The sequence below is a fragment of the Oxyura jamaicensis genome, chromosome 1 (genome assembly GCF_011077185.1).
Source record: "Oxyura jamaicensis isolate SHBP4307 breed ruddy duck chromosome 1, BPBGC_Ojam_1.0, whole genome shotgun sequence".
In the NCBI taxonomy this organism is placed as follows: Eukaryota; Metazoa; Chordata; class Aves; order Anseriformes; family Anatidae; genus Oxyura; species Oxyura jamaicensis.
In genome coordinates this window covers 93,895,513-93,921,307 of record NC_048893.1, presented here as the reverse complement: position 1 = coordinate 93,921,307, position 25,795 = coordinate 93,895,513, and the positions used below count along the sequence as shown (strand labels likewise).

At 38.5% G+C, this 25,795-nt stretch overlaps 1 protein-coding gene across 4 annotated transcripts in view; it reads right to left on the bottom strand.

Moving 5' to 3' along the window:
• The window catches only part of EPHA6 (EPH receptor A6), a 511,169-nt gene extending 485,616 nt beyond the window's left edge, over nt 1–25,553 (bottom strand). For all 4 annotated transcript variants that reach the window (XM_035315198.1, XM_035315200.1, XM_035315199.1 and 1 more), the window contains exon 1: nt 24,512–25,553. In XM_035315198.1, coding sequence (XP_035171089.1) covers nt 24,512–24,614 — 103 coding nt within the window. In that variant the 5' untranslated portion in view covers nt 24,615–25,553. The remainder of the gene's footprint in view (nt 1–24,511) is intronic.
• Nucleotides 25,554–25,795: the final 242 nt, after the last annotated feature.

Sequence of the window (25,795 nt, the reverse complement as noted above, 5' to 3'; positions counted from 1 at the left end):
TGCACTGCCGAACAGGGGAATAAGACAGGAGGAGGTTCTCAAGTCCACAGACCAGCCAGAAGGGACTAATTCCTATATTTGTAACGCATCAGTAGGGGCTGAGTGCTGCACTGTCAGCCCCGCAGGACAGGCAGCGAACACAGAATTGAAGAGTAAGTCCTGGCTGGTAGAAGCAGACTGTTGTACTTTACTGGACTCTGCAAAAGGTATAAGATGGGAAGAAAGACTTTTCAGATACCAGGGAAACAGCATGATCTTAAGCATTGACTCAGCTTTCATTTCTAAGGCATTTCTTTTCAGCAGAGATTCATGGCAAAATGATGTGAGATAAATTAATGCAGGTCACAGGTCCAGAAAATAACACCAGAGATGGTGTTATGTCATATACCTGTATTATTTTCCTAAGCTTTTCATTTCACGTGTGAGATACAAAGAAGTCAGGAGCTAACCCTAATAAAAACAGGAGTCACAAAATTATAAGAGCCTAGCTGCCCTACGTAATAATTTTCATTCTGACTTGAAAAAGCTAATTGATATTCAATTCACCATCATGTTCATGTCAACAGTAGATTACTGGGCAGATTTTCCTAAATGAACATGAACACCTGACAGTTTTGTCAGCTATGTTTATTAACCTGACTGTATCTTCATTAGGGAAATTAGAAACAAGTGAAATTCAGACAAATGGATTTCTCTTTCCTTGCGCTAGTAAAGTACAAATGACTTGTGTGTTGAAGCCAATCCTACTAGACTGTGATTTGGTTTGTGGAGTCATGATGCTAGATTTAATATTCTCCTCTTTACTGTTAACCTTTTTTGTTCTGCATTCTTCCATGCCTTTGCTTTCATGACTTCTACTATACTAACTTTTTTTCAAGTGGTGATAAAACAAACAAAAAGGTTACATGACAACAATCCATAAGCAAAAAGAACACACAAAAGGTTTCAGAAAAATATAGCAAAACCTATATGGAACTGTCAGTCAGACTAGTTATGAAGTTAACGCTTCCATAGCTATCGTTCTTATACTCTACATTTCTTGGGATTTCCTCTGTTCACATGGTACAGAAACTTCCCATGGGAGTTGATGGGGATAATCAAACACACCTTATTAGAAACATTATTATAATTATTATGTTATTATAATTGTATTCTTATTATTCACCCATTCTTTCTCCCACTGCACTGATCCAAAGATCTAGCCCCTCTATTAGTAAAGCATAAAATTGTATGGCAATGGTTTGTTCCCTTTGCCCCAAGCAAAACTGGAGAGATTGACACAGAGATACCTTCAACCAGGTGACCTGTCTCTTTTCAAGTGGACTGAGAACCAGAACCAATACAGACCTTTTCATTTTAAAGACAGAAGTTTGGAAAAGAACAGCTCATAGTGACAGGTGGGGAATGGGACGATAGGCCACTGCTTATTCAAATAGTTACTTAATACCCATGATAAAAAATAAGCCGTTTGGTCCCTCTGAGGAATAAAACAGGAAGATTTTAGGAGAGGTACAAAGGCTGAAGCAACTCAAGAGAGTTCATGCTTGACTCGCAGCACAGCTCCATGAAGAACTGTTTGAGCATCTCTAACACAGGAACTGAGATAAGGGCCCGCCCCAGGCTTTTTGGCAGGGTGCTTGAGGGTTCATATTGCTGCAGACACAGCTGAAAGTAGGAACCGGGAGTCTGAAACTGTGACCTACAGGCAAATCAGATGTGAGAAGAGGAACTGTGAAACAAGCAGGCAGGCATTTCTGTGGCCACAAGATGTAGAATTGATCTCAAGAGGATGAGCGGTGGCACAAACTTGCTCCCTGAAGCTGAAGGCTCTTTACCACTCTTCATCTTCTACCACTTCTGTAGTTAAGCATAACTTGTTAAGTCTAGGCTGTTAAATAAGAGTTTACCTACATTCAGTCAGTATTTTTATGTCACAGAATGAGATAGGAGTCATGCCTGTTTTACAGACAGAAACGCTATGATATAGAAACCAAAGAGCTCATACGGCTCATAAATGGCAGATCTATCTCCAGCCATTTGTTTCAGTACTTGTCTGGCCTGCTCTTGCAAGCTAACAATGTCTGCATGAAGTGGCACAGAGGGTGAAAAAGCATATCCACCCATATGAGGATTAAACTCCATATGTTGCGTTGATGTAGTTTGAACTACCACCCACATTTTATCCACAAATCATATAAATGAGCCTCCCAAAGTGACAGGATGTTAACATAATCCACTGCAGATCTATGGCAATGCTATAAACCTGATGAAGTTAGTATTCATACTCAAGTACAAGGACATGCTCCCTGACCTCCCTAATGACCCGAGAAAAGGAGAGAAATACAAAGGACTGGGGAGGGCTATCAAGCCCACTTTTGTATTTTTTTCAGCTTGTTAAAGGTGATGTGGTTAGTAATGGTTTTAGCTGTCAGCGGTTAAGGCAAGTCATCAGTAGAGCCACAAGCTGTGGCATATATCAGAACAAAAGCAGTCAAGACTTTCAAAGGTGTCAATGCTCTCAAGTAAAACAATCGATTTGCCTCCTTTGAATTCTGAAGTGGCATCTCATTTGCTTAGTAAGTTACCCACTTTGGAACTAAAAGGTTTACTATAGTTGACCTTAAGGCTGGGTTGTACAGCATCCTGTCATTTACTTGACAGTAAATAAGTTTTGACTATCTAACCAAAAATCAAATTGCTTTAAAAGATTGGATGGCATGGAAGTGCTCATCTCTACTACATACAGAAAAAGAGTCTAGAAGACTAGAACTGTGAAAAAAAAAAAAAAAAAAACTTCCAGAAAGGAACTCAAATGCAACGTGGAAATCATGAGGTTAACAGCTGACTATATTAAATATTATTTTTTTAATGCAGACCTTCAAAATATACCAAAGTAAATAAAACTTATTAGAAAGAAGAGTTGTTCCACTCATGACAAATAATCCCAGAGATATCCCAGGTTTATATTCATGATGATAAAATGCTTTCTATCTCCTTTGATTAAATATCTGCACAGCCAGTCAGTTTAATGTTTTTCAGCTTTGTAATTCTCTCTTTCTCTGAGTCAGTCTGTCACTTTTTCCACCAGCTCTTCATTTATAATTTATGGTGTCAAGCACCAAGCTTTCACAGCATGAACATTTTCCAGGTGCTAGGTCAGGCTGTCAAACTAAAGTACATGCTAATAATTGGTAGCTTTGAAATTCTTGGTCTCTTACTTACGGTGGAACATCAGCATGAAGGCTCAATTGTTTTTACAAAATAATCAGGTTTGCAATACTTTTAACGTTATCAACAAATAAATATACAGCATCCTGTCATTTACTTGACAGTAAATAAGTTTTGACTATCTAACCAAAAATCAAATTGCTTTAAAAGATTGGATGGCAGGGAAGTGCTCATCTCTACTACATACAGACTTCAAGCTTTGAGTGATATACTTTTAAAGCACATACATCCAGATTAAGATTCCAAAGATAACTGAAGAGCATAAAATATATCTGAGAATGCCATCGTTCATGTAGTAAGCTGTTATGCCTGTCCTGTTGAATATGTAGTCTCATATTCATCGGTGTATACTTGCAATCCCCCCCACCCCCCCCTTTTTTTTTTTCCTTTTGTGACTACATGGTAACCGAATTGGAGAAATTAAACTTTTTTCCAAAATCACATCAAGAATAGAAAGTAAAAACACTCTGCTTTTCTGTCTTACTTCAGGAATTCTTTTGAATTTTCTACAGTGCAAGAAGTGATTTGAATATGATGCAGGGAACATTTTTCAAGACATCTTTTCCTGGTCCGTGGCTCTTTAAAATTAAAGAGCAGAAAAAAAATGTTGTAACCTAACAGCATAATACTTTTGTAAAAATAATTAAAGCACACAAACTGACCACTAGAACAGTGCAACTTAAAACAGTCACTTTTGCTAAGGCTGAAAATAGTCTGTTTTGTAACAAGGGGTAGCCATGCGTAACACACATGAACATGGAAGAAATTTGTGAGACTTCCACTGACCTGAAATGAACACATCTGGGGCACAACAATTTGGCAGGTACAGCGCTGCATCGCTGCTGCCGGGAATGCAGTAGTGCTCTTCAACCGGCTTAGTTCAAAGCACTGCTTCCCAGGGCTGCTCGAGACTTAAGTGCCCGTTAGATAACCCAGGGATGCGAGGGGAATGTCATTGCGGATTGCTGGAGTGCTGCCAAGGGACTTTGAAGGCAATGCAAAATACAGACTATATAATACTACATCCACACTGTAACTTCACAATATGGGAACCCTTATATTTGAATGATTATCACAAACTTAATGTTTGAATTAAAACCTGCTTTATATTTCTCTTGGAAACTTATTTTCTTCTCTTTTGCCATTCTGTCTGAAATGTTTGAGTCCAGAAAATGCGAGAAGGATACAAACAGCACCATGACTGTGGAGATGTGTTACTCTTAATGGAAAAATAGGGAATAATTTTTTTAAAATTAATTGCATCTGAGGACTACATTACCTCAACCTTATCTTGGAGGGCCATCCAGTATATCTATGAATCCAGTATATTTATCCATGAACGAGCATAATATACTTTTTACCAACATAACAAAGACAAAACCTGAAAAACTACTACTGCCCCTGCACTTCTTCCCAGTGAAGTTCTTTATATGTAAATACTTTGAAAAAGCATATGAAGAATGTACTTTAACTTACACTGACCCCTTGTTTAAGGTCCTAACATATACAGTTCCACAGAAATGCTTTGTTTTCACCTTTGATTGAAGATTTTACCAGACATAATTAAAGCACGGAGAAAACTGTACTGCAGAATGACTTACATGGAAGATCATCGACATACCATTTTAAGTACTATGGATGAAGCCTTCCAAAACTGCATGTATTACTATTCTAGTTTTCTAGAAAACAAACACACTACAGCATGGCTACATGCTTGCTTAAAAGTCACAATAAATAAATAAATAAATAAATAAATAAATAAATAAATAAATAAATAAAAATAGAGAGAGAGATTGAAAATGAATCAGCTAGTATGACCCTGCCACCTACCCCTGGATTTACCACACCTTTCTAGGTGTCATGGAAGTCCTACAGAGCAGATGATTCAATGGCTCTGCGTGGCCTACAAAAGGTCCCTGATTTTAGAGGGTAGCATCTCTACCTGCACAGTCAGTCAGAGTCTAATTGGGACTACAATGGGTTTGGAAGTAAAGCTGGAGAAATGGAGTATGGTGTTATCTGCAAAAGACACAAACACCAGACTAGCAAGGAGGAACAAGTACATGGGAAAGACAGAAAATCAGTTGTTAGTGGAAAGGCCAGGGGCCATCCAGAGCAATAAACCCTGACAACTGAAGGTCACTTTGTGAAGGACAGATATTTTTACCCAAAGGCACAGTGAGTGGATTTGACAGTTAAGAGAAGACCCAATGAAAGACGAATTTTGTGGGAACAGAAGTTTGATGAAGGTGGTTAAGGACCAACAGACTGATGACACCCACAGAGAATGAGATTGGATTGAGTGGGTGGATGACAGCAGTCAGACAATGAACTTTGCAGGAGCATAATGTGAATTGATGGGGTTAGAAGGACATACAATGGACTTAAGAGGGCCCAAAGATGTATAGAGGAATCTGAGGGAGAAATGGCTAGCCTAAAGACAAACATTTCTATAGAAAGACTTGATGGGAAGGAAAAATGAAAATGAATTATGTTGAATAGCAAAACAATAATTTACAACAGAACTGGGGTTGTAGGAAAATGTGGATTGGAGACTGTTACAGTCTCCAATGCATTGAAAAGTGTTAATGGATATCTGGGCTGTGCAAGAAGATCATAAACATTGACTCTGTTAAAAAGAAACATGTTTATTATTCTTTGCACATCAGGAGTGATGTAAAAGTTGGAAAGAGGAGGCAGCTAACAGGTTTTGCACATATTTGCTTTCATTAGGGCAACTTGTCATCAGAATTGTATCTAAAATCCTAAATATATCATCCATAATGGATTTGTCTAAAATTTAAGTCACAGTCTTTCAAAATATGGTAATTTACAGGACATATTAAAACTAAGACAACTGAGGCTGTCTTTCCCTTTTCATTTCAGACTGCATGATAAAAGCCTGTCTACAAGAAACAAGGTTTCATGTTCAGTAATGATAGAGTAATTCTGGAATAAACATAGTATCATCAGTAGAGTTAACACAGGATAATTGAAGGCAGTTGAATCTAAGAACAGTTTCAGGCCAAAAATATTTTGTTGCTTACCTACATGTATTTTTTTCCTCTACCTATAAAAAAGGGAGAGATTACAACCAGCAATACATAAGGAATGAGACAGAGAGAATCAGTGTTCAAATGAAATACATTAGGATGAAAATTAAGTATATACTTGGAACACAGGGTTTTTTGTTTGTTTGTTTGTTTTTTAAATAAAGGGATATTATATCTGAATTTGAGTACAGATTTATTACATATATTTCATAGACACATATCTACTAGAGGCCTTTTCTTACAAGAGGTAGCTACGACATTATCTGAGAAGTTCAAAAACCACTGTACTTACTCATTGCTCTCAGTTTTCCACCTGTTCAAAATCCCTCTCAGACTATGAATATAATACTGTCTCATGGCAGGTTTCTCTACTGTCTACATGAATGCAATGAATTATTGCTTAATGTTGTTTCCCACCAACAATAATGAATGCCTTGATCAGAATCTCAGTTTACTTTTTTGATTGTCCACAGTCCCTTCATTTCCCGTGCTTGCTCTCAATCAGAATAAGTGATTTAAATCTCATACTTAATTTAAAACAGATGAAGGGGGAATTTAAGATGTTTCATTCATGCAAATGCCAAATTTATAACAATGAATATTATCTTTTATATTGCTATACAGCTTAATTTATTTAATCTAAGAGCAATAAAACAGAGTAAGTACTGAGCGATCCTAATAACCAAGAGGAATCAAATTATGGAAGAAAAAGCTGACATCTGAATTATAATGCATTAAGGTAAAATTACAGCTGAATTTGAGTATAATTTCATTCAATTTGACTTTGAGAATGCAGTAATTTTTTCAGGCTTATTTCAGAATTATGCAAACCAAAAAGTGTTTTGAAACTACAAAAAATATGAAATACGATTTGTATTTTTATAGCTAAGATATTATTAAATTACTATTTGTGTGGCAACACCATTTTAGTAGTGAATGTTCTAGCTTATTATGTACATTTTGTTGCATAAATGTCAGAAATAAATCTGAGTTAGGAAACCGAAACAAGCTGTAAAAGTGTTTTTAGCTGCTTTAAACAGAGAGCAAGAGGTGAGGAGGTACATAAAAGGCACGAATTGAGACAGATAGTATTTAACTGTGCAGTTCCTCAAAGATTAGTCATGAGACCGATCTTATTTAACATTAATGTCCTTGGCCAAATAGGTTTGTTCTAATGAAACTTTTTCATGGGAAAGCTGAGAGAGAGTAGAGTCAATGCAATTGAAGGCTGGAACACTATGTGGGGAGCTATGGGGATAGAAGATATGATGCCTTGTATCTGGCATAATAAAAAAGCTAGGACATTAAATACAAATAGTAAGACAATCCAAAGTGAGCTAAAAATATTATTTTTTTAATGAATCAGGAGCTTAGTGGCAAACATATTAGCTGGTGACAAGACAAGCAAGGCTCAATCAAATAACACAGAAAAAAAAAAAAAAGAGACAAATGCCATCACAGGAAGTGCCAGGTATAGAAATACTACTATTGCACAAAGTACTAGTAAAATCACATCCACAAAACCACAGAGAGTTCTGGGCGCTGTTGTTCATGAACGAATGAGTTAAAAGGGGAAAAGAAGAAAAACAGGCAAAAGCAACAGTAACTGTTAACCGTGCTGGCACAGGAATAAATGAGTAAGCACTGACACTAGCAAATGTGGTTTATAAATACACGCTAATATCAGAGTAGTGAAGTACTGAACAACCCTCCAATGGGGGAAATGAGGGAAGATCAACTAACTAGATTTAAGATGAAAACTAATCAATTCTTTATACAGAATGATATGAGGCATTTGCTTGTGATAACAGACCTCCTTTCCAACCCTGTGTTCCAGTTACAGTAAACAGAGCCACTCCATGCTGAATGTAAGCAGTCTTAGCACATATCACTAATGCAAATACTATTGTCAAGAACAATTAAAAAAAAATAAACTGTCAATGCCAGTAACGTTACAGCATTTTTCCCCCACCTCCAAGGAAATGAAGCCACTTGCTGAATGATAAACTGACTCCTCCATTGCTGATTTCCTTTCCTACTTTCAAGTCTGATGACAACGTGTCCCCTCTTTCCCCATTTCCTTTTGGAACACAGTAACAAGCACTTAAATAATTCTTGAACCTTCTTCACAGAACTACAGTATAGATCTTCCTGAACTACTGCATTTATCTTTAACATAAGTCTCCAAAGGACATAACCCACATTATGGACTAATAGCCTGTAAAACTGAATTTTATGAACTGTAGCAGTTTTGAGCAATAAAAATGGAATCAATGGACTCAAGTTCATGACATTTCTTCCCCACCTTATACTGGAATAAAAGCTGCTTTTTTTTTTTTTTTTTTTTTTTTTTTCCTCATTTTCCTCCTTAGAACATACTTTTAAAAAGAGTTTGAACTTGCTTGAGTCTACAAACCTGTATGCTTACACCTGCAGATGACATATTATTAAAGTTACAATTTTTTTTTGTTCCAAACTAAACACAAAATTTTATAAATTGAAATAATCATGTTAGAGAGAGTCAGAAAAATGTGATTTTTAATCTCTTCCTCCTTCCCCTTTTTTTTTCCTCTCTCTTAGCAAAAATGCACTGCTCCATCTCATTATTTGAAAAAGGACAGCCCACTTTAGGAGCTTTAGTCATATCTTATATCACTTTACTGCAATGAAAATCATCCCTATATTCCTTACAGCTAAATACATTTACCTCTGCTCATGGAACACTACCTCTATGAAATTCATCAACAAGTTTGACTTTATTCATAAAGCATTTCATATCAAGATTGTATCTTAAAACTTTTCTGGAGTTTTCTCTTGGTTTTAACCAGACCAGAAACCTTTAAACATATTCCATATGGTACTGGCCCTGTAACCCAAGCACTGAAAGCAAACTGTGAAGTCAACCTGAGCTAGTACCTAGCAGCTCTAAGAATCAGGTCATTTGGACAATGTACTCACTGAATTTGGTGTAATCACATCTCATTTGGACATGAGAGCACTGGATATCAGAAAAGAAGGACTCTCTTGGGTCAGCATTCATTATCACAGCTAAAAGTTAAAATACATTAGTGAAAAAAAAAAAATAGTTCTTCAATCTCTCCTTGCACAGCTTGAATAACAACTGACCAACTTTTTCTTTTTGAAATACTTCAAAAAATACATCTTACATTCCTTAACTAAAAAGACCCTTAACTAACAGTGGTTATGAAGAACCTGCCAATAACAGTGGTTATGAAGAACCTGCCAATAGCAGGATTTATTTATTTATTTATTTTTGATAAAGTCCTTTAAAGTATATTACATGCTACAGTGAAGGTAAAAGTCTCCAACCACATGCTGTTTTGGCAGTCTCATCTGACCTGGAAAGGTAGGAAATTCTCTTCTGCTCAAGTGGTAGCCATTGGCCTTACTCTGAGAAGATGAGCCAGACACACAAGCTTGTCACCTGCAAAGAGCTTTCTCACTGCACAGCATATCAGAACACTTCACCCAACTTCAGTATTAATTTCAACCAATTTGTAACATTTCAAAGGAAAAACAGAATTCCTAAAATGGAAAGGGGAAGAAAAAAACTAACATACTCCTACTTAACTCCACTAACCCAGTACAATTCTGCTCCTCCATCTTTCTCTTCCATTTCTAGCCTTCGATACTGCTTTGATGCACTTTGATATTGGTCCCATTCACATCCCATAATGCCAGCACTGTCTGGTAAATGTCTGGTACTTAGATCTGAGCTATGTGATGCAGCCAATCCAGTTCCACCATCTTCCTTTACCCCTTTTATACAAACCAAACATTGCACCTTTGAACTACAGTGTACCCTTAATGTTATTTACTTTGACTGAATGCAGTTCCAGATGACTCACTTTGACCATTCTCATTTGCAAATGGACAGAATATGCTTTATTTTTATTTATTTTCCTGCTGTCAAAATATTTTGCTACTTGGGGATTTTTTCTTTCATTCCTACTTCTGGAATTTCAGGTTTTCCAATGAGAACTTCAGAGGGTGAGACCCTTACATAAATGAAATAATCTGATTCTGCCAACACTGACGTACATGGTTATTAAATGCACCAGAAGCTGATACAGTAATGTAAATTGTTTGCTTATGGAATACATTGACAATTCCTGTTCCAGCTATGCATGCAAGTAAAGAAGGTATTTGGGCCGCACATCTCAACAAGGTTCCCAAAAGAACTTTTTATTAGTCCCCGAGGTTTATGAAATAGATAAGTAGATAGAACAACACATTCCCCTTTTACCCAAATAACAGAAATAATACCAACAGCTAAGGACAGAAACCAAAGAAAATGACCAGAATCTACATTACTACAATCAAAACCCAAGCTGTGGGATGTTAACACTTTGTGATTTTCTCAAAACCCAGCATCTGAAGTGGGCTATTACCTGAGAAAATTGTTTTGTGTGTTTCTTTGTTTTATCTTTAGCTAGATGGAAAAGTTTGAAAACATTATTACATTTTGCAAAACAAAATATATAAAAAGAAATCTGTTTTGGGATACAGTTCTGCCTTTGTCTCACAATATTTGGAAGTGTAAATTTATTAAAGCCTACTTGTACATGTATTTAATTTTTGTCACCAACTTTGGATTGGAATCATTACAGTACACTGGACATTATAAAATTCCTATTCTTTATTTTGTGCCTTCTGATACCTTATTCAGTCACAGTTGACCTAGAAGCTTTTGCTTTTTTTTTCTGGGGGTGTTGCCTTACAGCAATAAGATGAATATATAGAACATAAATTCATTATGTGATTATCATCTCCCTAGTTTTGGTCTTGGTTTTCTGCTCTGATACCCAAATGGTCCGGCTGTCCTTTCCTATACCTCCCTTTAAGAAAGACACAGTGCCTTTCATTGACACACAAGCTTGTTTCTTTCGAATTTGTATGCTTTAATAGTGCCTAGCACAATTAGGTTTAGACTGACCCCCCCTCCCCTTGAACTGATCCTACAAAATGTGCTGTAGTCCAGAAATATTTGGGAGAAGACATTATTCACAGCTTTATTTTCACCAATGCACTGGGCACCGCTGAAAAGAGCCAGGCTCTGTAAGTTTTTGGTAAGCCAGGCTCTTTGTAGGTTTTTATGCACACTGACAAGACCCCCCTCGAGCCTCCTCTTCTCCAGGCTGAGCAGTCCCAGCTCTCCCAGCCTCTCCTCATAGAAGAGGTACTCCAGTCCCTTCATCATCTTTGTGACCGTTTGCTAGACTCCCTCCAGTAGCTCCCTGTTTCCCCTACTCTGTGGGGCCCAAAATTGGACCCAGTGCTGCAGTTGTGGCCTGGCCAGTGCTGAGGAGATGGGAAGCATCACCTCCTGCCACCTGCTGGCAGTGCTTTGCCTAATGAACTCCAGGACATCGGCAGCTGCCTTTGCATCAAAGGCACATCGCTGACTTGCGTTCAATTTGATGTACACCAGGACTTCCAGCTCCTTTTCTGCAGAGCTGATTTCCAGCTCAGTGGTGGGACTGTATTCCCCAGGTGCAGGACTTTGCCCTTCTCTCTGCTAAATTTCATGAGGTTCCTGGCAGCCCATCTCTCCAGCCTGTGAAGGTGCCTCTGGATAGCAGCATGACCCCCTGGCCTAACAGCTTCTCCTCCCAGTTTTGCATCATCTGCAGATTTTCTGAGGATGTACTCTGCTGACATAGAAGTGATCTTCTCAAACTGTAAAGATGGGTTTTAAAACAAAATACTCTTCAAGTACAGATACCAAAGAAATTTGTTCCTCCAAACAAGTTTATGAGCAAGGTAGAAAGGAAAATCATAAATTATTTTAGACTAACCTAAACACTCAAGCAATTCAGAATTTCATATAACAATAAATAAATAAATAGAATTAGGTTTCACACAAGACAAACTAGATTAGAAAACATTCAGCCCTCCAGGCTAGAGCCTGAACAATCAGATGAGCTATATGGTAATTTTATCATCATCTCTTCATTAACCTTTACAACGTATGTATCATGATACATCCGAAACTAGAATGGAGGTAGAAATGCAAATCAGGAAGAAGACTGTCTGTTGTCAGTAAATTTTAACATTCTCTATGTGCAGTTCTAAATGTCAACATCTAATCAAGCCTAATCTATTATTGATATTCTTTTCTGTTTTCAAAATATCCATCTGTGGTACCATTTCAATCAGCTTTTATTTCTTAAGGCACATCTCTCAAGTATAAGATACATCTATCAGACTATAACTATTAAAAATAATTTCCTGATTTTCTCTAATATGATGGAAACCTGCTAATGCTAGGGCTTCAGGACATTACTTAAAATGAAAACTACTTGTTACTAAATTAGTAAGGAAAATGATTGTAAGTGAAATGAATAGGCTAAACATTACTGTAACTTTTGATGTACTGCGGCAGAAACAGGTATGCCAGGAGAAGGGGAAAAAAAGAGAAATTAGCTACAAGTGTGACCTCCTTTCTAACTATTGCTATGTTTCAGGTTACCCAAGTCTCTCATCTTACAGTACACTTTTCCTTTTAAACATTTTGAAAATTAAAATATTCACTCTGAAATATTTTATGTTGAATTCTATGTCTGAAATGGACTTCTGCAAAAACATTTCTAATAAAACTGTTCAAACATTTCCAACAGAAAGACAAGGGAAAATGTGTTTTGAATTTTTAATTAATGAACACTAGCGTATCTGTTATTTGGAGCATCTTGATAGCAATTCACTGATGTCCTTTGCTGTAAGTTCACATTTACCCAAGCTGAACTTGTTCATTACATTGAGTTGAAATTTTGGTTCTGCCAAAGCTTATCTATGCTTAGTGCATTTCATCCTTAACAGACTACATACCAAGTTGACTGGGCTGATACTGTTAACCATGGAGCAAAGAAGGAAGCTTATCCAACCTAGTTATTCCACACTAATTCCAACCTAAGATAGAGAGGGTGTGCAAGACAGTCCTCTCATTTTATCTCCTGGTTGCCACATCAAGTACAGAAAGCTTTCAGCTGTACTTTCATCCTGACAGATGTCAGAGAGAGTAGTGGAATATGGAAGACAAACATCCCAAGTCAAAAGCAACAAGATGAGGAAAGGAAGAATGAAATAAAAGATAACTGAAGGCACTGATGGACAGAAACCATCTAGAAGAAGAGTACGGTTAAGAAAGGTAAAAAGAACAAGTGAAGATACAAACAGCTACAGAATGGGAGGTCATAATCATTAGAGCTCTCAGGCAAACTAATGAAGACAACTCTGTTTTGTAACCTGTAAATGAACCTATTTCTCTTCAAAATCCCTTTGCTGTTTAACACAATCTTCTGGCAAGGTGCACGTCTTCGTTACCCTCTAATGCCTATGCCATGGAAGATGGCATCTCTCTTCCCTTAAGTAATTCAAATCATTTAGTAGATGATTACACTGCCAGTCTAAATAAACCAACAGCCTACGTGAATGAACTGTGAAGAGCAAAAGAATAAAGAACTTTTCAAAATGTAAAAATTGCAGTCAGAAAGGAAATTTCTTATTAACCACATTTTTGCACTGATAGGATTAACAAATTCCACACTTTAAAGTTAGGAAAAGCCAGAACTGAAGTAGTCGCTATGGCTCACAGTCTACATCAAAGAGAGTTGGTTCCTAAGACTGTGGGAGTCAAACAGGGGCCAACTGGATGAGGTCTCTACTGTGGGGCTGGGGCCTTGCCTTCAAGAAGGCTTTTAAGAGACCAGGTGCACAAAATGAAAGAAAAGTTTCAGATCTTTAATTTCTAGTACAAATTCACTTCATCTGCATTCAATATTTTGATAAATTGTGTTTTGATAAACAAATTTGTAAAATAGGAACAAATTTTTCCAAGCAAAGAACTTAGTTATGAAGGAAAAATACAATGAATTTAGCTGAAGAGTGCAGTGAAAACCAAGGTGTTCTATCTATCTCTGCCACCACTTTTCTGTCCAATCGTGGGTATATCACAGAACACAAGGTTTAGAGCTGATCAATGAAAGTGTCTCATCTTCCTGTTACCCAATTTGACAGAAGATATATCTGAGCTCCAGAAACACATAGCTCTCTGAGTAGTCAACAGCAGCTTTTTTACAAAGCATGTATAAAACTAATTCCTTGGAATGTGATGTGGGTTTCACAAACTGCTCACCTAAGATAAAAGCTTTAGCCTCTAACTCTTCTCCCTAGTTCAGTGACTGAAAGGAATATGGGACACACACACAAGAGTTCTAAAGAGATTTGATACTGGAAAAATATCTCTGCATGCAGTATAATGTTTACACAGGGCGACGTATTAAACAGTACATGATAGTATATGATAACATCATTACACTCAGCTTCATCAAGAGGAACCATTAACGTGGCATGGAATACCATCTCACTTCCTTGATTTTGCAATCCTAGATTTCTTCAGAAGCAGATTTTATACAATACCTCTTTCTTCTTTGTTCAGTATGTACAATCACTTTTCTTCCTTTGAACATAACCACTTCCAATATATACTATTTTATAAAGGCAAATCCTTACACCTAGCATGAGATTTTTCTGTATATTTCTTGAATTAAGGAATAAAGCTACTTATTTTCTAAAATTATTGGTCTGGAAATATTTAATTTAATGATGCCTTTATCATATACCCAAATCAGAGGAAACATTCTTACTGCTGTCTCAGAAGCAACAGGGTTTAGGTTTCTATCACATCTGACAACAGTCTGAGTGCAAGTTTGGTAGAGAAGCTCATGTGTGTCATGCATTGCATCATGTTTCTTCATTTTAAAATATTAACAGTATTCACATTTACCTAAATTAAATGTTCTTCCAAGAAATAAAGTCCACTGAACTCAATGATTAAATCTAACATTATCCTCTGAGTAGTTGTTCCTACTGTATCATTCTAGCATGTAAGCTCTTAACAACTTCAGTAATGCAAACAAAATCAATCTAACAGAGACAAAGGTTTTACATTTCCTTTACTTTCCCCTTTGAGGATCTTCAGCAGTCAGACAGGACTATACAATTTTATAAGGTCCCACTTTGTTTAGCAGATACTGCTAAACTCAAACTATGTTCTGAAATACAAATTCTCCATCCAAATATTTTTCATGCTATCAATTTCTAGCCACAGAGAATGAAAACACTACACAAAGAATGCCTAAAAAACATGACTAAGGAATGTCTAGGTCTAGGTGGTCTAGGTCTCTCTCTCTCTCTCTTTTTTTTTTTTTTTTTTTTTCCTAATATATCTAAAATATATTTGGATGATAAAATCTGAAATTTTAGCAGAAAATTTTCTACAGAATTTGACTTTAAACCAGCACTGGGAAAACTGGTCTGGGAAATTTCAAAAATAATCGCTTCTACCAAATGCTTGTGCATTATTTTACAGAATGCTTTCTAATTTGCTCTTTTATTCCTTTATTTTAAACTGAAAAGCAACCAGCAGCCAGAGAATACAAATTACAGCAGCAAGTGCACTCTAACCAAGGGTCCCCAGCCAAGACAAATCACTCATTACATGCATCAATGATACTGTTTGCTATATGTGACTTTTCCCCTTTTGTCCTAGGTGCAGAAGCCATTAAATGGATTGAGACAGTAGAACTCCCAGTAAATACACCTTTAACTACATCCTCATTCTCTGTATGTACCTTCACAGTAGTTTGTTACAGATGGTGCCTGCTGCCCATCTTTCTTCTTGCACAGAAGTGACACAGCACTGATGTTATGCTAGGCTAAAACTTCTGTAATTGCAAAAACCTGATGGAATGAAGAAATGCTGTATCACAAATACAGCTAATGCAACTCTATATTAAAATGTTCAGTCTGGATCGCTTGTCTTATGCTAGTGTTTTTAACTTAAGCTTTACCTGTGCTATCCAACAGAGAGCTGCACTGACCTATGAGGAGCAGCTGTGCATCTAGTCCTCATTAATCTGGTATTACTCTTCTTGGAGAATCTGTCAGCAAATAGTAGACACCTTCAAAGACTGTATGGAATTCAGTCAACTCAGAATTAATAAAACCACTTCTCTGAAGGGGTAAAAACCAACTCTACCAGCCTCTAATAAATCTACCTAAACACAGACCAGGAATTGTTATTCAAATAAAGAGTATTACATGTTTAAATTATTGTTTCTTTACTGACTTCAAGCAGAATTCTTCCCAGACCACTGTAGAGCCTGGTTTTCTGACTGAAAGTAAAGCAGAAATATCTGCTAGAAACTAATGATCTTTTTCCTTTTTTAATTCATTTCTTACTTTTTTTAATTCAGTACATCCATGAAGCGTAAGGAGCAGGGAAATATGAGAAAAGGAAGACAGATAGATATTACTTTAATACTTAACTGTAAAATGTACAAATATAAAACCATTATTGAACTTGGCCAAATACCTGTTGTTCACAAAGTATCTGCTTATAAACAGAGATATTGAAGTAACCAACTGAACTGGAATTTGTTCAGATACTGAACATTCTGCTATTACCAAATGAATTAGGGAATTAAGAAATTTGGTAAATACAGTCAGAATAAATTAGATAAAATTTCTAGTGAGAAACCTTAATGCATGTTGTTTGACTACTGCAATTAGCAAGCCCACTACAGTCCACTTGTGACACCTGGTGAAGGCACACTTCAGTTTCATCATGGAAACTGCACATGCAGATCCAGATCCAGCTTAGAAGTCAGGGTAACTGTGTGCACATGTATGACAAGGAAGACAGTGGGAGAGGCTGATGGAAAGGGAAACAGGGATAAAGGAGTGAAGAACGACCTTTTCTGTGTTTCTGATGTTGGCACTGCTTTGGGCCAGATTGCACAAGGAAGCCATGGGCAGAGACCAGCCCTGGTCACACATCTATGGCACCATGAAGGAGGGAGTCAACTTTTACATCATAGTTAAGGAAATGTTAAGGGTCACAAAGCTGATGACTAATTGAATTAAGCACAGCCTTTTGATTCTTTGATGCGGCTTACAAAGAAAGATCAGGATTTAACTCTTCCTCAACATTTCAGTCTGGCAGGGAAGTGTTGGGGGGGGGGGGGGGGGCGCGGGTGCAGAGTGAGCAGGAATTAGGGAGAAAAACTCTGGGATCATTTAAAAACAAATTTTGTAGCATACTATTCTTTATAGATTTTAAGAGAACAGGAAAAACATTCAGATCTAAAGCATCTTGGCTTTGATTCGCCGTGTTTCAAGCCTTTCCTTGATGTTCAAACACAATGTATATATTCAATGTATTCTACATTGTGCTATATCATTATCATTTTGTAAAAATTGAATGTTACTATGATTTTGAATCAAGGCTTCAGAATTGTTAAAGAATTGTTTAAAATTGTTAAAAATTTCACCTGTTTATATCTATAGACAAAATACTTTTAAAATAAGACTGTTCTATTGAAAGGAAAAAATATTTTTAATCTAGACAAAATTTCCTCATAAAATAAATGTTTTTACATTTTACAGAACTGAGCCTAATAGACTACCAAATGAAACATCAAGATATTATAGCATTTTTTTTTTTTTAATTTAGCCTGGTTGTAAAGATAATATATACATATATTTATAAAATACTTCCTTTAAATGCTATAACAATTATTAGGGCTTTACGTGTTTAGAAGATTAAAAAACACATAAAACAAAGTTATGGTATCCACTAGCTTAAACATTGAAGCATACTATGAAATACTGCAGAACAATTGTTTAAACAGAAGGAAATTATTTGCACTGGGAGGAAAACACCCATGCATTGCTTGGGTGGTCTTTTTTATTATCTATATAAGTATCTAAAACATCATAAAAACACCTGCATGGATTAAAAATAATAAATCTCTAATGAGTAAATCATGGCCATTATCAAGGTATTCAGTATTTCTACATTTTCTTAGAGAAGGATAGAATTTAGTCCAAATGAAGAGATCTCAGACAGTAAGTGCTGGAAATGCAGACGTGTTATGTTGTGGGTGAGACAATTAAGTAAAATTTTCCTATTGACTAGGATTTTTTTTTAACGTCTGATTAGCAAGCTTCCAATATCCATGTAAAATACACACTTGATTTAAAACCAAGTTTGGCCTTCAAGCTGTGTTCTCTAACACAGATTAAAATAAGTACTTGCATTAAAAATGGACACTGGATTAATTAAGAGACTTCTCTTTAATGCCTACTTTTTAAACTGAATTATTCTAAGACACATGAAAGTACAATAGCTTACCTATGCACACATGCATGCACACACACAAAAAAGTGTTACCAAACCAATAATGAAAGCATCCTTCAAACCAGTGTAAGGGTTGGCGGAAAAAAATGGTAGACCTTAACTAGAGGGGGTTGAAAAGAAATGAATAAACTAAAGGTAATTTCAGCGTTAAAGGTTACAGGCTTTTGTATGGTCTGGAAATATTCAGGAACTATTACAACAGAAGATGGAGTGATGATTAATTTGATGGATAAGGATAGAAATGAAGTATTTACAAATACAGTAAAAATAAATTAATAATAATAATAATAATAGATCTTTAGGTTATTAAAAGCTTACACAAATCTTTTCCAAAAATAGAAGCAAACATTACCAGAAAAATCCAGAATTTTATACAAGTAGCCACAATGTAAGTTCACTAAAGCAAAAATTATAAGAAAGCGGCATGCAAGAATTAAAAATCCATCTACAAGAGAAGTCTTGGAAATAACTTATTTAACTTTAGGAAAAAAGTGAATTTATATAGACCATTACTGAGAAAGAAATCCTGCAAACAATTTCATACTTTTATCATGCAAGAGAAATCTTTTCAGTAGAAATTCTCAGTTCTAACATTTGACCATAAAGATTGGCATATTTACAAGTTCAAAAGTTCAAGGAAGATGTGTTGTTCATAACTGATATCATTCTTTGACAACTTTGGTGAGATACATTGTTTCCTAATGTCAGGATAGATTTTGAATAAACCATTTCGTTCCCTACTCCTTTACTTTCATACTGTTTACCGTTCTGCCCCTGTGTCCCAAAGTTCAGCATGTTAATGGGCACAACAAACAAAAGACTGGCCTCTTCTTTATGGCAATGTCAAGGTAGAGTACCCAGTGATCCCAATGGAGACATTCCATTTTACGCATCCAGCTGCAATAAGAAAATATCCTAACACAGCAATGCTATATTGGCATATGAGAAACAATACAATGCTTCACCTATTGCACATGTATCAGTTTCTAAATGTAGGTGATTACTTAAAGATTTTAATCAAGTTAGGCTTTCAATTTTACAAAGTTTAGCTAACAAATAGAATATTTAATAACTGTACATCTTACTGACATCCCATCTGCTGAACTGACTTCTCTAAAATTCACAGTTAACATCAACAAGTGTAACATCAGATACCCAAATGGGCCCTCAGACAGAGTTAGATCTAATTATTTAGATCTAAAATATGTATCTGGAAAGCCAGAGGAGCTTTCCATAGTTTCCATAGAACTGAATTTCTTGCACGCTCCTTCCTTCTTTCATTTGTCAACTATTTGATTTGCCAAAATAAATATTTTATGTTGAAACACAAACTGTTAATTCATAGGAGGATAAAAGTGGTTGTTCCGGATCAAACCCCAGATATATCTAATCCAATTCTGAAGCACAGTTTGAGAAAAGCCAGCAGCAGAGCCTTTGAAAAGCAACCCAGAACAGGAGGCAAATGCAGGACAGTCACCAGCCCTGTGCTTGGGTCCGGCTGATTTCTAGGAACTGCGCAGCCTTGTTTCCCAACAAAAGCAAGACACCAGGTGAAACTGAAAACTTGATCTCTCTGAATAAATCATGAGATGGAGAAAACACTGCCCACTAACTGTCAACTGTTCTCTTCAGTTTATACTTCCATAATTCCTCTACCACTTAGCTTAATTTTTGACTTGCCTTCTTTCTCAACAGGGCCAAGTTGTGTACTTCTAAAAATACTTTAGTTCCTCTGAGGTGTTTTCACACCCCAAATTACATGAGAACCACAGAAGAACAGAACTACAGAACAACATAAAGTCTTAACTTATAGGTGGTTAAGCTATACATTGATTTTTTTTAATCATTTCCATACAAATCATTCTCGTTTGTCCAAAGCAAATTAACAAAACATCCAAATAGCACTCAGCATTGCCAAATACAAAACCAGGAACATATGAATATGAAGCATCAACATCAAATCTGTTCATCTCAGATATTTATGGCACTCAAATCTAGGCTCATGGATAAAAAGTCATTTCATGCATATCTACACCTGTAGAGGTTCCAAAATCTTTCTTACCACTGGAGTATATAGTGTTGTAAGATAAATGGGTAGAAATATATATATATATATATTTTAAATTCTTAACAGCTTGAGGCAAAAATATGATTCCGCTCATCACTTTCTCTACAGATGTAAAAGAGAGTAACACTTTTACTGCAATGGTTTTATTTAATTTTCTCATTTTCATCTAAGGATATAAATGGTCATAAATACCAGCTGGAAAACTGAATAACAGAATCCAACTGGATGAGTACAATTCAAGCATCAGCACAGCCTTCTTCTTAGGACCTAAATTTCTCAATGTAAGAGAGATCCTCTAGGAGTAAAACATTTTATGATTCTATTCTATGATTCCATGTCTTTAGAGGGAAGTTCAGCCTCTACACTCAGTCCTGGTCTCCTTATTACGACAGGAAAATTCGGAATGCTGTATTAAGAAAGACAACTTATCTGTGACAGATTGTTCTTCTGTAAAAATAAATATCTGAATAAATTCAAGGCATCATCTTTGAACTGATGAAGAACTCAAGGCCATCAGTAATCTGCCTCAGATTTTAATATGAGAATCAAAAGGTTTTATTTATGTACTTTGAGCTACCCAATTTACATCAAGCACAATAATTGTGAAAATAGAGGCTATATGAATTTTCAGAATGGCACTTGACATTATTTCATACCTTATTTCTTTGGAGGATGAAGAAAATAAATATGTATGCCTTTCAGAAGGAAGCATATATAAAAAAAAAACTTACATAAACCTAGGAAGATATAGTGACACCTGGTAACTGAGAAAGCACACAACTTCCTTTCACAGTTCACTGATAGCCATGAAACATGATGAACTCTGCAAGTCCTACAGTTTATTTCAGAAATTGATGGTCTAGTGACGGATAATAGCAGGTAGAGTTTGCAAGAAGCCAGTGTACAAAAATCCTTTCTGGTTTATGTGTATGTGGAAACATACGTGCATGCTTAGTGCTTGATACCGTTAAACCATTAACTGATGCTACCTCTATCTCAAAACCTCATGTTTTATACAATGTTCACAGTTTAGATGCTCTTATCTGTATCTTTAGGACTGAGAGTAGTTGCTCAATTCAATGTGTTTTGGCAACCAGAAAACAAACCTACAACACAGGGTGAAATCTTGTACAATAACGCAACTTATTTGTAACTAGATGTCATGGTCAACTAACTAAAATTTAGATGAACGTGCAAGCACTCAACCTACACTATTAACTGAGGCTTATATTTCAAGCAATTCAATTTCAGACCGCAGCGATACATGTCCTACACAGCTGCATGGCCTTGCCTACCTACAGGGTTTTTCTTAGCTGTAAAATCTAGCTCTTGGCACAGTCATAACTTGTTTTCAAACTTACCACTCCATTAAGATGAATGAGTAAGTTCACTTCTCTGTCAATAGTATTGTTTCTGTCTGCCTTGCTACAGATACTGTAAGGCACCATGCATTGATTTACAGGGTGAAGAAAGACAACCTAAGAGTCTTGGAACTATATAAAAATATCCTTCTGTTTGAGGAAAGCAAACAAAAAGATAAATCCCAACATAGTAACCGTAATTTATAAGACTGGAGTATATTAATTCTCTGAAAATCCCTCTTTAATAACAGAAAATTCACCACTAAGGATGAAGAGGAAGGGCTCTCTGGCTACCATTAATAAAGGTATTCCCCTTCCACATTTTTTCCCCAACGAGACAACCCAATAAAAACATTCCTTTGCAAGTTTGCATTAATGCTGATATGCTTGTAAATACAAAACAGAAGACCAAATATTTTAGATAGTAAAGCTAAGTTATATTACTATGATAATTAATGAAAAACCAACAAGTATTGCAACCATGCTTCCAAGATGTATACTCTGAAATATCACCTTATAAAAACATAAGAGATTTTTTTTCCCTCAGCTAACTACACAAGATTTTAAAAAAGAAATCTTTGTAGCTGGTATTCCAAACATAAGTAACTAGTACTTTGAACTTATCCATTTAAGTGTTTACACAATATGCAACTGCTTTATTGTAGTCATTTTCTTTTATTCAATTCCTGTTTTTAGAGAAAATCATCATTAAAAGTAGACTTTTTTTGGCTAACATTTTATTATTCGGGTGGTGTGGGTGTTCTGAATCACCTGTATTAATTCAGTAAATTTTAATTTCGCATGTGTTTGGATGAGTTAGATTAATCATTTGATTTCCATGGTACAGTGGCAATACTAAAGATATTAGAAGCTTCTCCTTTTATTAGAAGTTTTGAATCGAAGTGCAGAAAGACAAGTTAACTCAGAAGTTAAGAAATTCATCAGCACTAAATGTAGCCAATACCTCATTACCCAAGCATGTTGAGAAAACTTACATCAACATTAAAAAAATAAAAAACCCACCACACTTTATCCTTGAAAGCCTTTTCTCTGGGCTAAGCTGTTTTGGTAACTTTTTCCCATTTTTAACTAGTTATTTAACTATCACTAATTTAATCCCAGGAATATCAAATACTAGTTTAGAAACTTATTTAACATGCCTAATCTAACTTGTGCTACTTAATACAAATTCTTTACCTTTGATGCATAGAATGTGTCATGGTTATTCTATAACACGTGAATAGATTTTTTTTAGACAGCATTTATGTGGTCTTCTTAGGCCTTGCAGTAATGTAGGAGGCATTAGCGTGCGCTAATGAGAGGGACGTAAGAGGAAAACCGTGTTGTGCTGCTGTGAAAATCCAATGTCTTCTAAGACATGAGTAAGGGCAAACTGTAATACAGGACTGATCTGGCTATATGTTATCCAACTGCACGCTGAAATTGTACATCACATTCAGTACAGAAGAGGCAAAGGAATAATATCATTTGGAATGCCCCTGCCACGTCTGACTCTTATTCTTCAAGGTATTTGTGGCTGAACTATCACATTTTCCTACTTTCCTGATATTTTATTCTCTCTTTTTACTGTTACTCATGTATGTACAATGAACACTGAAAATGGACTGTAAAACAGAAGTGTGAAAATATACGAGCTACACATTTGGTAGTGCTCCACAACTAAAACCAGTTTGTTTTCTCATTACTTTCCACAATAGTCATTTTCAGCACTCCTTTCAACAGTAACAGGTACAATAATTTCTGCCAGAAGCAACGTTTAGAGCTGCCCTTCAGCTCCCATATTTTCACTCACATCACACTAAAACCCTGTATCAGGAAAGCTAAACTGTACAAGAAAAAAAAAAAAAAAAAAAGGAAAGACTGAATTTACGAAGAGTAGGAAGAGATGCATCCTACATTCTCCACAACTAAGTAGAGAGATGTGCATTAAATAAGCAGTTAAGGAAATGCTCTGCTCTGTCTATCCAGATGTTCAGAACATATAACACGATGTTTCATGATCAGTTATCGTGTTTTTTTCCCCAGTTCTATCTGACAGAATTTGATACTGTCTGAATGTGCTATGCAGCCTTATTTTTATTTCTCTAAGTAGGGTGATTCATTTTTTAAGCCACGGGCGTTTTCCTTCAACCCAAGCAACGTGACAACCTGGGCAATTAAACTACCGTCTCCGGGAGGACCTGACGAGCATGCACCTGTGCCAAAGACTTTAGAGAGGATTTTTTCGGGCCGTCGGACCGCAGCCGGTAGAGCTGAGGTGCTGAGGGCAGCCACGCATCCCTGAGCAGCGGACGAGCCGCAACCTCCTTTAGCGGGCGTTAAGGTCCCCCCAAACCCTCTCAGAGGGCGCTTCGCTCCCCGCAGAAGTCGCGTAGACCCCCCCAAAAAAAACAATTTCTCGTCTATACACGCTACCGCTCCCTGTCAGCGGGAGGAAACTTCGCGGCCGGGGCAAGCTGAGCCGCTCGGCCGGAGCCCCCCGCTTCCCTCCGGGAAGACCCCCCGTCCCCGTAGCCCTCCTCGGGAAGTTGTCTGCGGGCCCCTCGGCGCCCCTCACCTTGGTTGGCGGCTCCGTGACCGCCGTCGGCGGGGCGCGCAGTCAGCAGGGGGAGGAAGAGGCCGAGTCTCCAGAGCAGCCCCCTCGCTTCACGACACCCCATGGCTGGTCCCCGCCGGGCTCCCCTCGTCCTCGGCCCGCCGAGGCTCCCTCCCCGTCCTCCTTCAGGCCAGCGGAGGACGCCGGGGGCCCCCCCCGACCGCCCGCCGCCCCGCCGGGCTCCGGCACATCCACCGGCGGGGTCCCGGGGCACGGCGGCGGGCGGCGGTGCCGGCAGCCCTCGTGCCGCCCTGCCGAGGGGGGCGGCGGCGCCGGGAGAGCTCCGGCAACCGGGAGAGCCCCGGCGGGAGGGAGAGAGAGAGCCCCGGCAACTTCGAGGCGGCGGCGGCGGGGGTCGCGCCCCGCTCCTCCCGGCGCCCTCAGCCCCGCAGAGGCTCCTTCGGCGGCTCCGTCCTCAGCGGCTCCTTCAGCGGCTCCGTCCTCGACTGCCCCCTCCGCCGTCCCCGCCGCGCGGGGCCCCGCATCCCCGGCCGGAGGCAGCGCCGAGGGGCTTCAGTTTGCCATGGCGGAGGGTCCTGCCCCGCCGCCGGGGGCGGGAAGGGGAGAGGAGAGGAGAGCAGAGGGGCCGGCCGCCTCCTCACGCTTCCCAGGGCATCAGCGCAAGTTGCTCGGCGGCATCCCCGGCCGCTCCGCCGCCGTGCCCCGGCTCCCTCTGCGCCTCTCTCCCCCCGTCTCCGGCTGCCTTGGCGGAGGGGCGATCAGAGAGCGGGGCGGCTCCGCCGCTCTCTCCCGCTGCGCCTCGCCGCGGTTTTTGGGGCGCCGCTGCTCCCCCGCCGAGCGATGGCGGGGCCGCCCCGCTGCGCCCAGCCCGGCCCGGCCCGGCCCGGCCCGGCGGCTGCCGGGTCCCCGGGAGGCCAGCGCGGCCCCCCGGCAGCCAAACGGCGCGGGGGGAGCCGTGGGAACGGCGGCGGCCCCTCCTCAGCCGCCCTCCTGAGGGGAGCGGGAGCCCTGTGCGTGTGTGTGTGAGGGGAGAGGAGAGGAGGCGCCCCCTCGCCTCGCCGCTGCCGGCAGACCGCGGGTCGCATGCGGCCGGCTCGGCGCTAGAGGGGGTTAGTCGACAAGGCAAAAAAAAAAAAAAAAAAAACAAAAAAAAAACACCCAAAACCCAGGCCGGCCTCGGCACCGGGGGGCTGCGAGTGGGGGCGGCGGAGTGCAGGGGTCACAGGGGACAGCGGGGACCCCACGGCCGCGGGCTGGCTGGAGGCTGCCTCTCGGAGTTGCCCC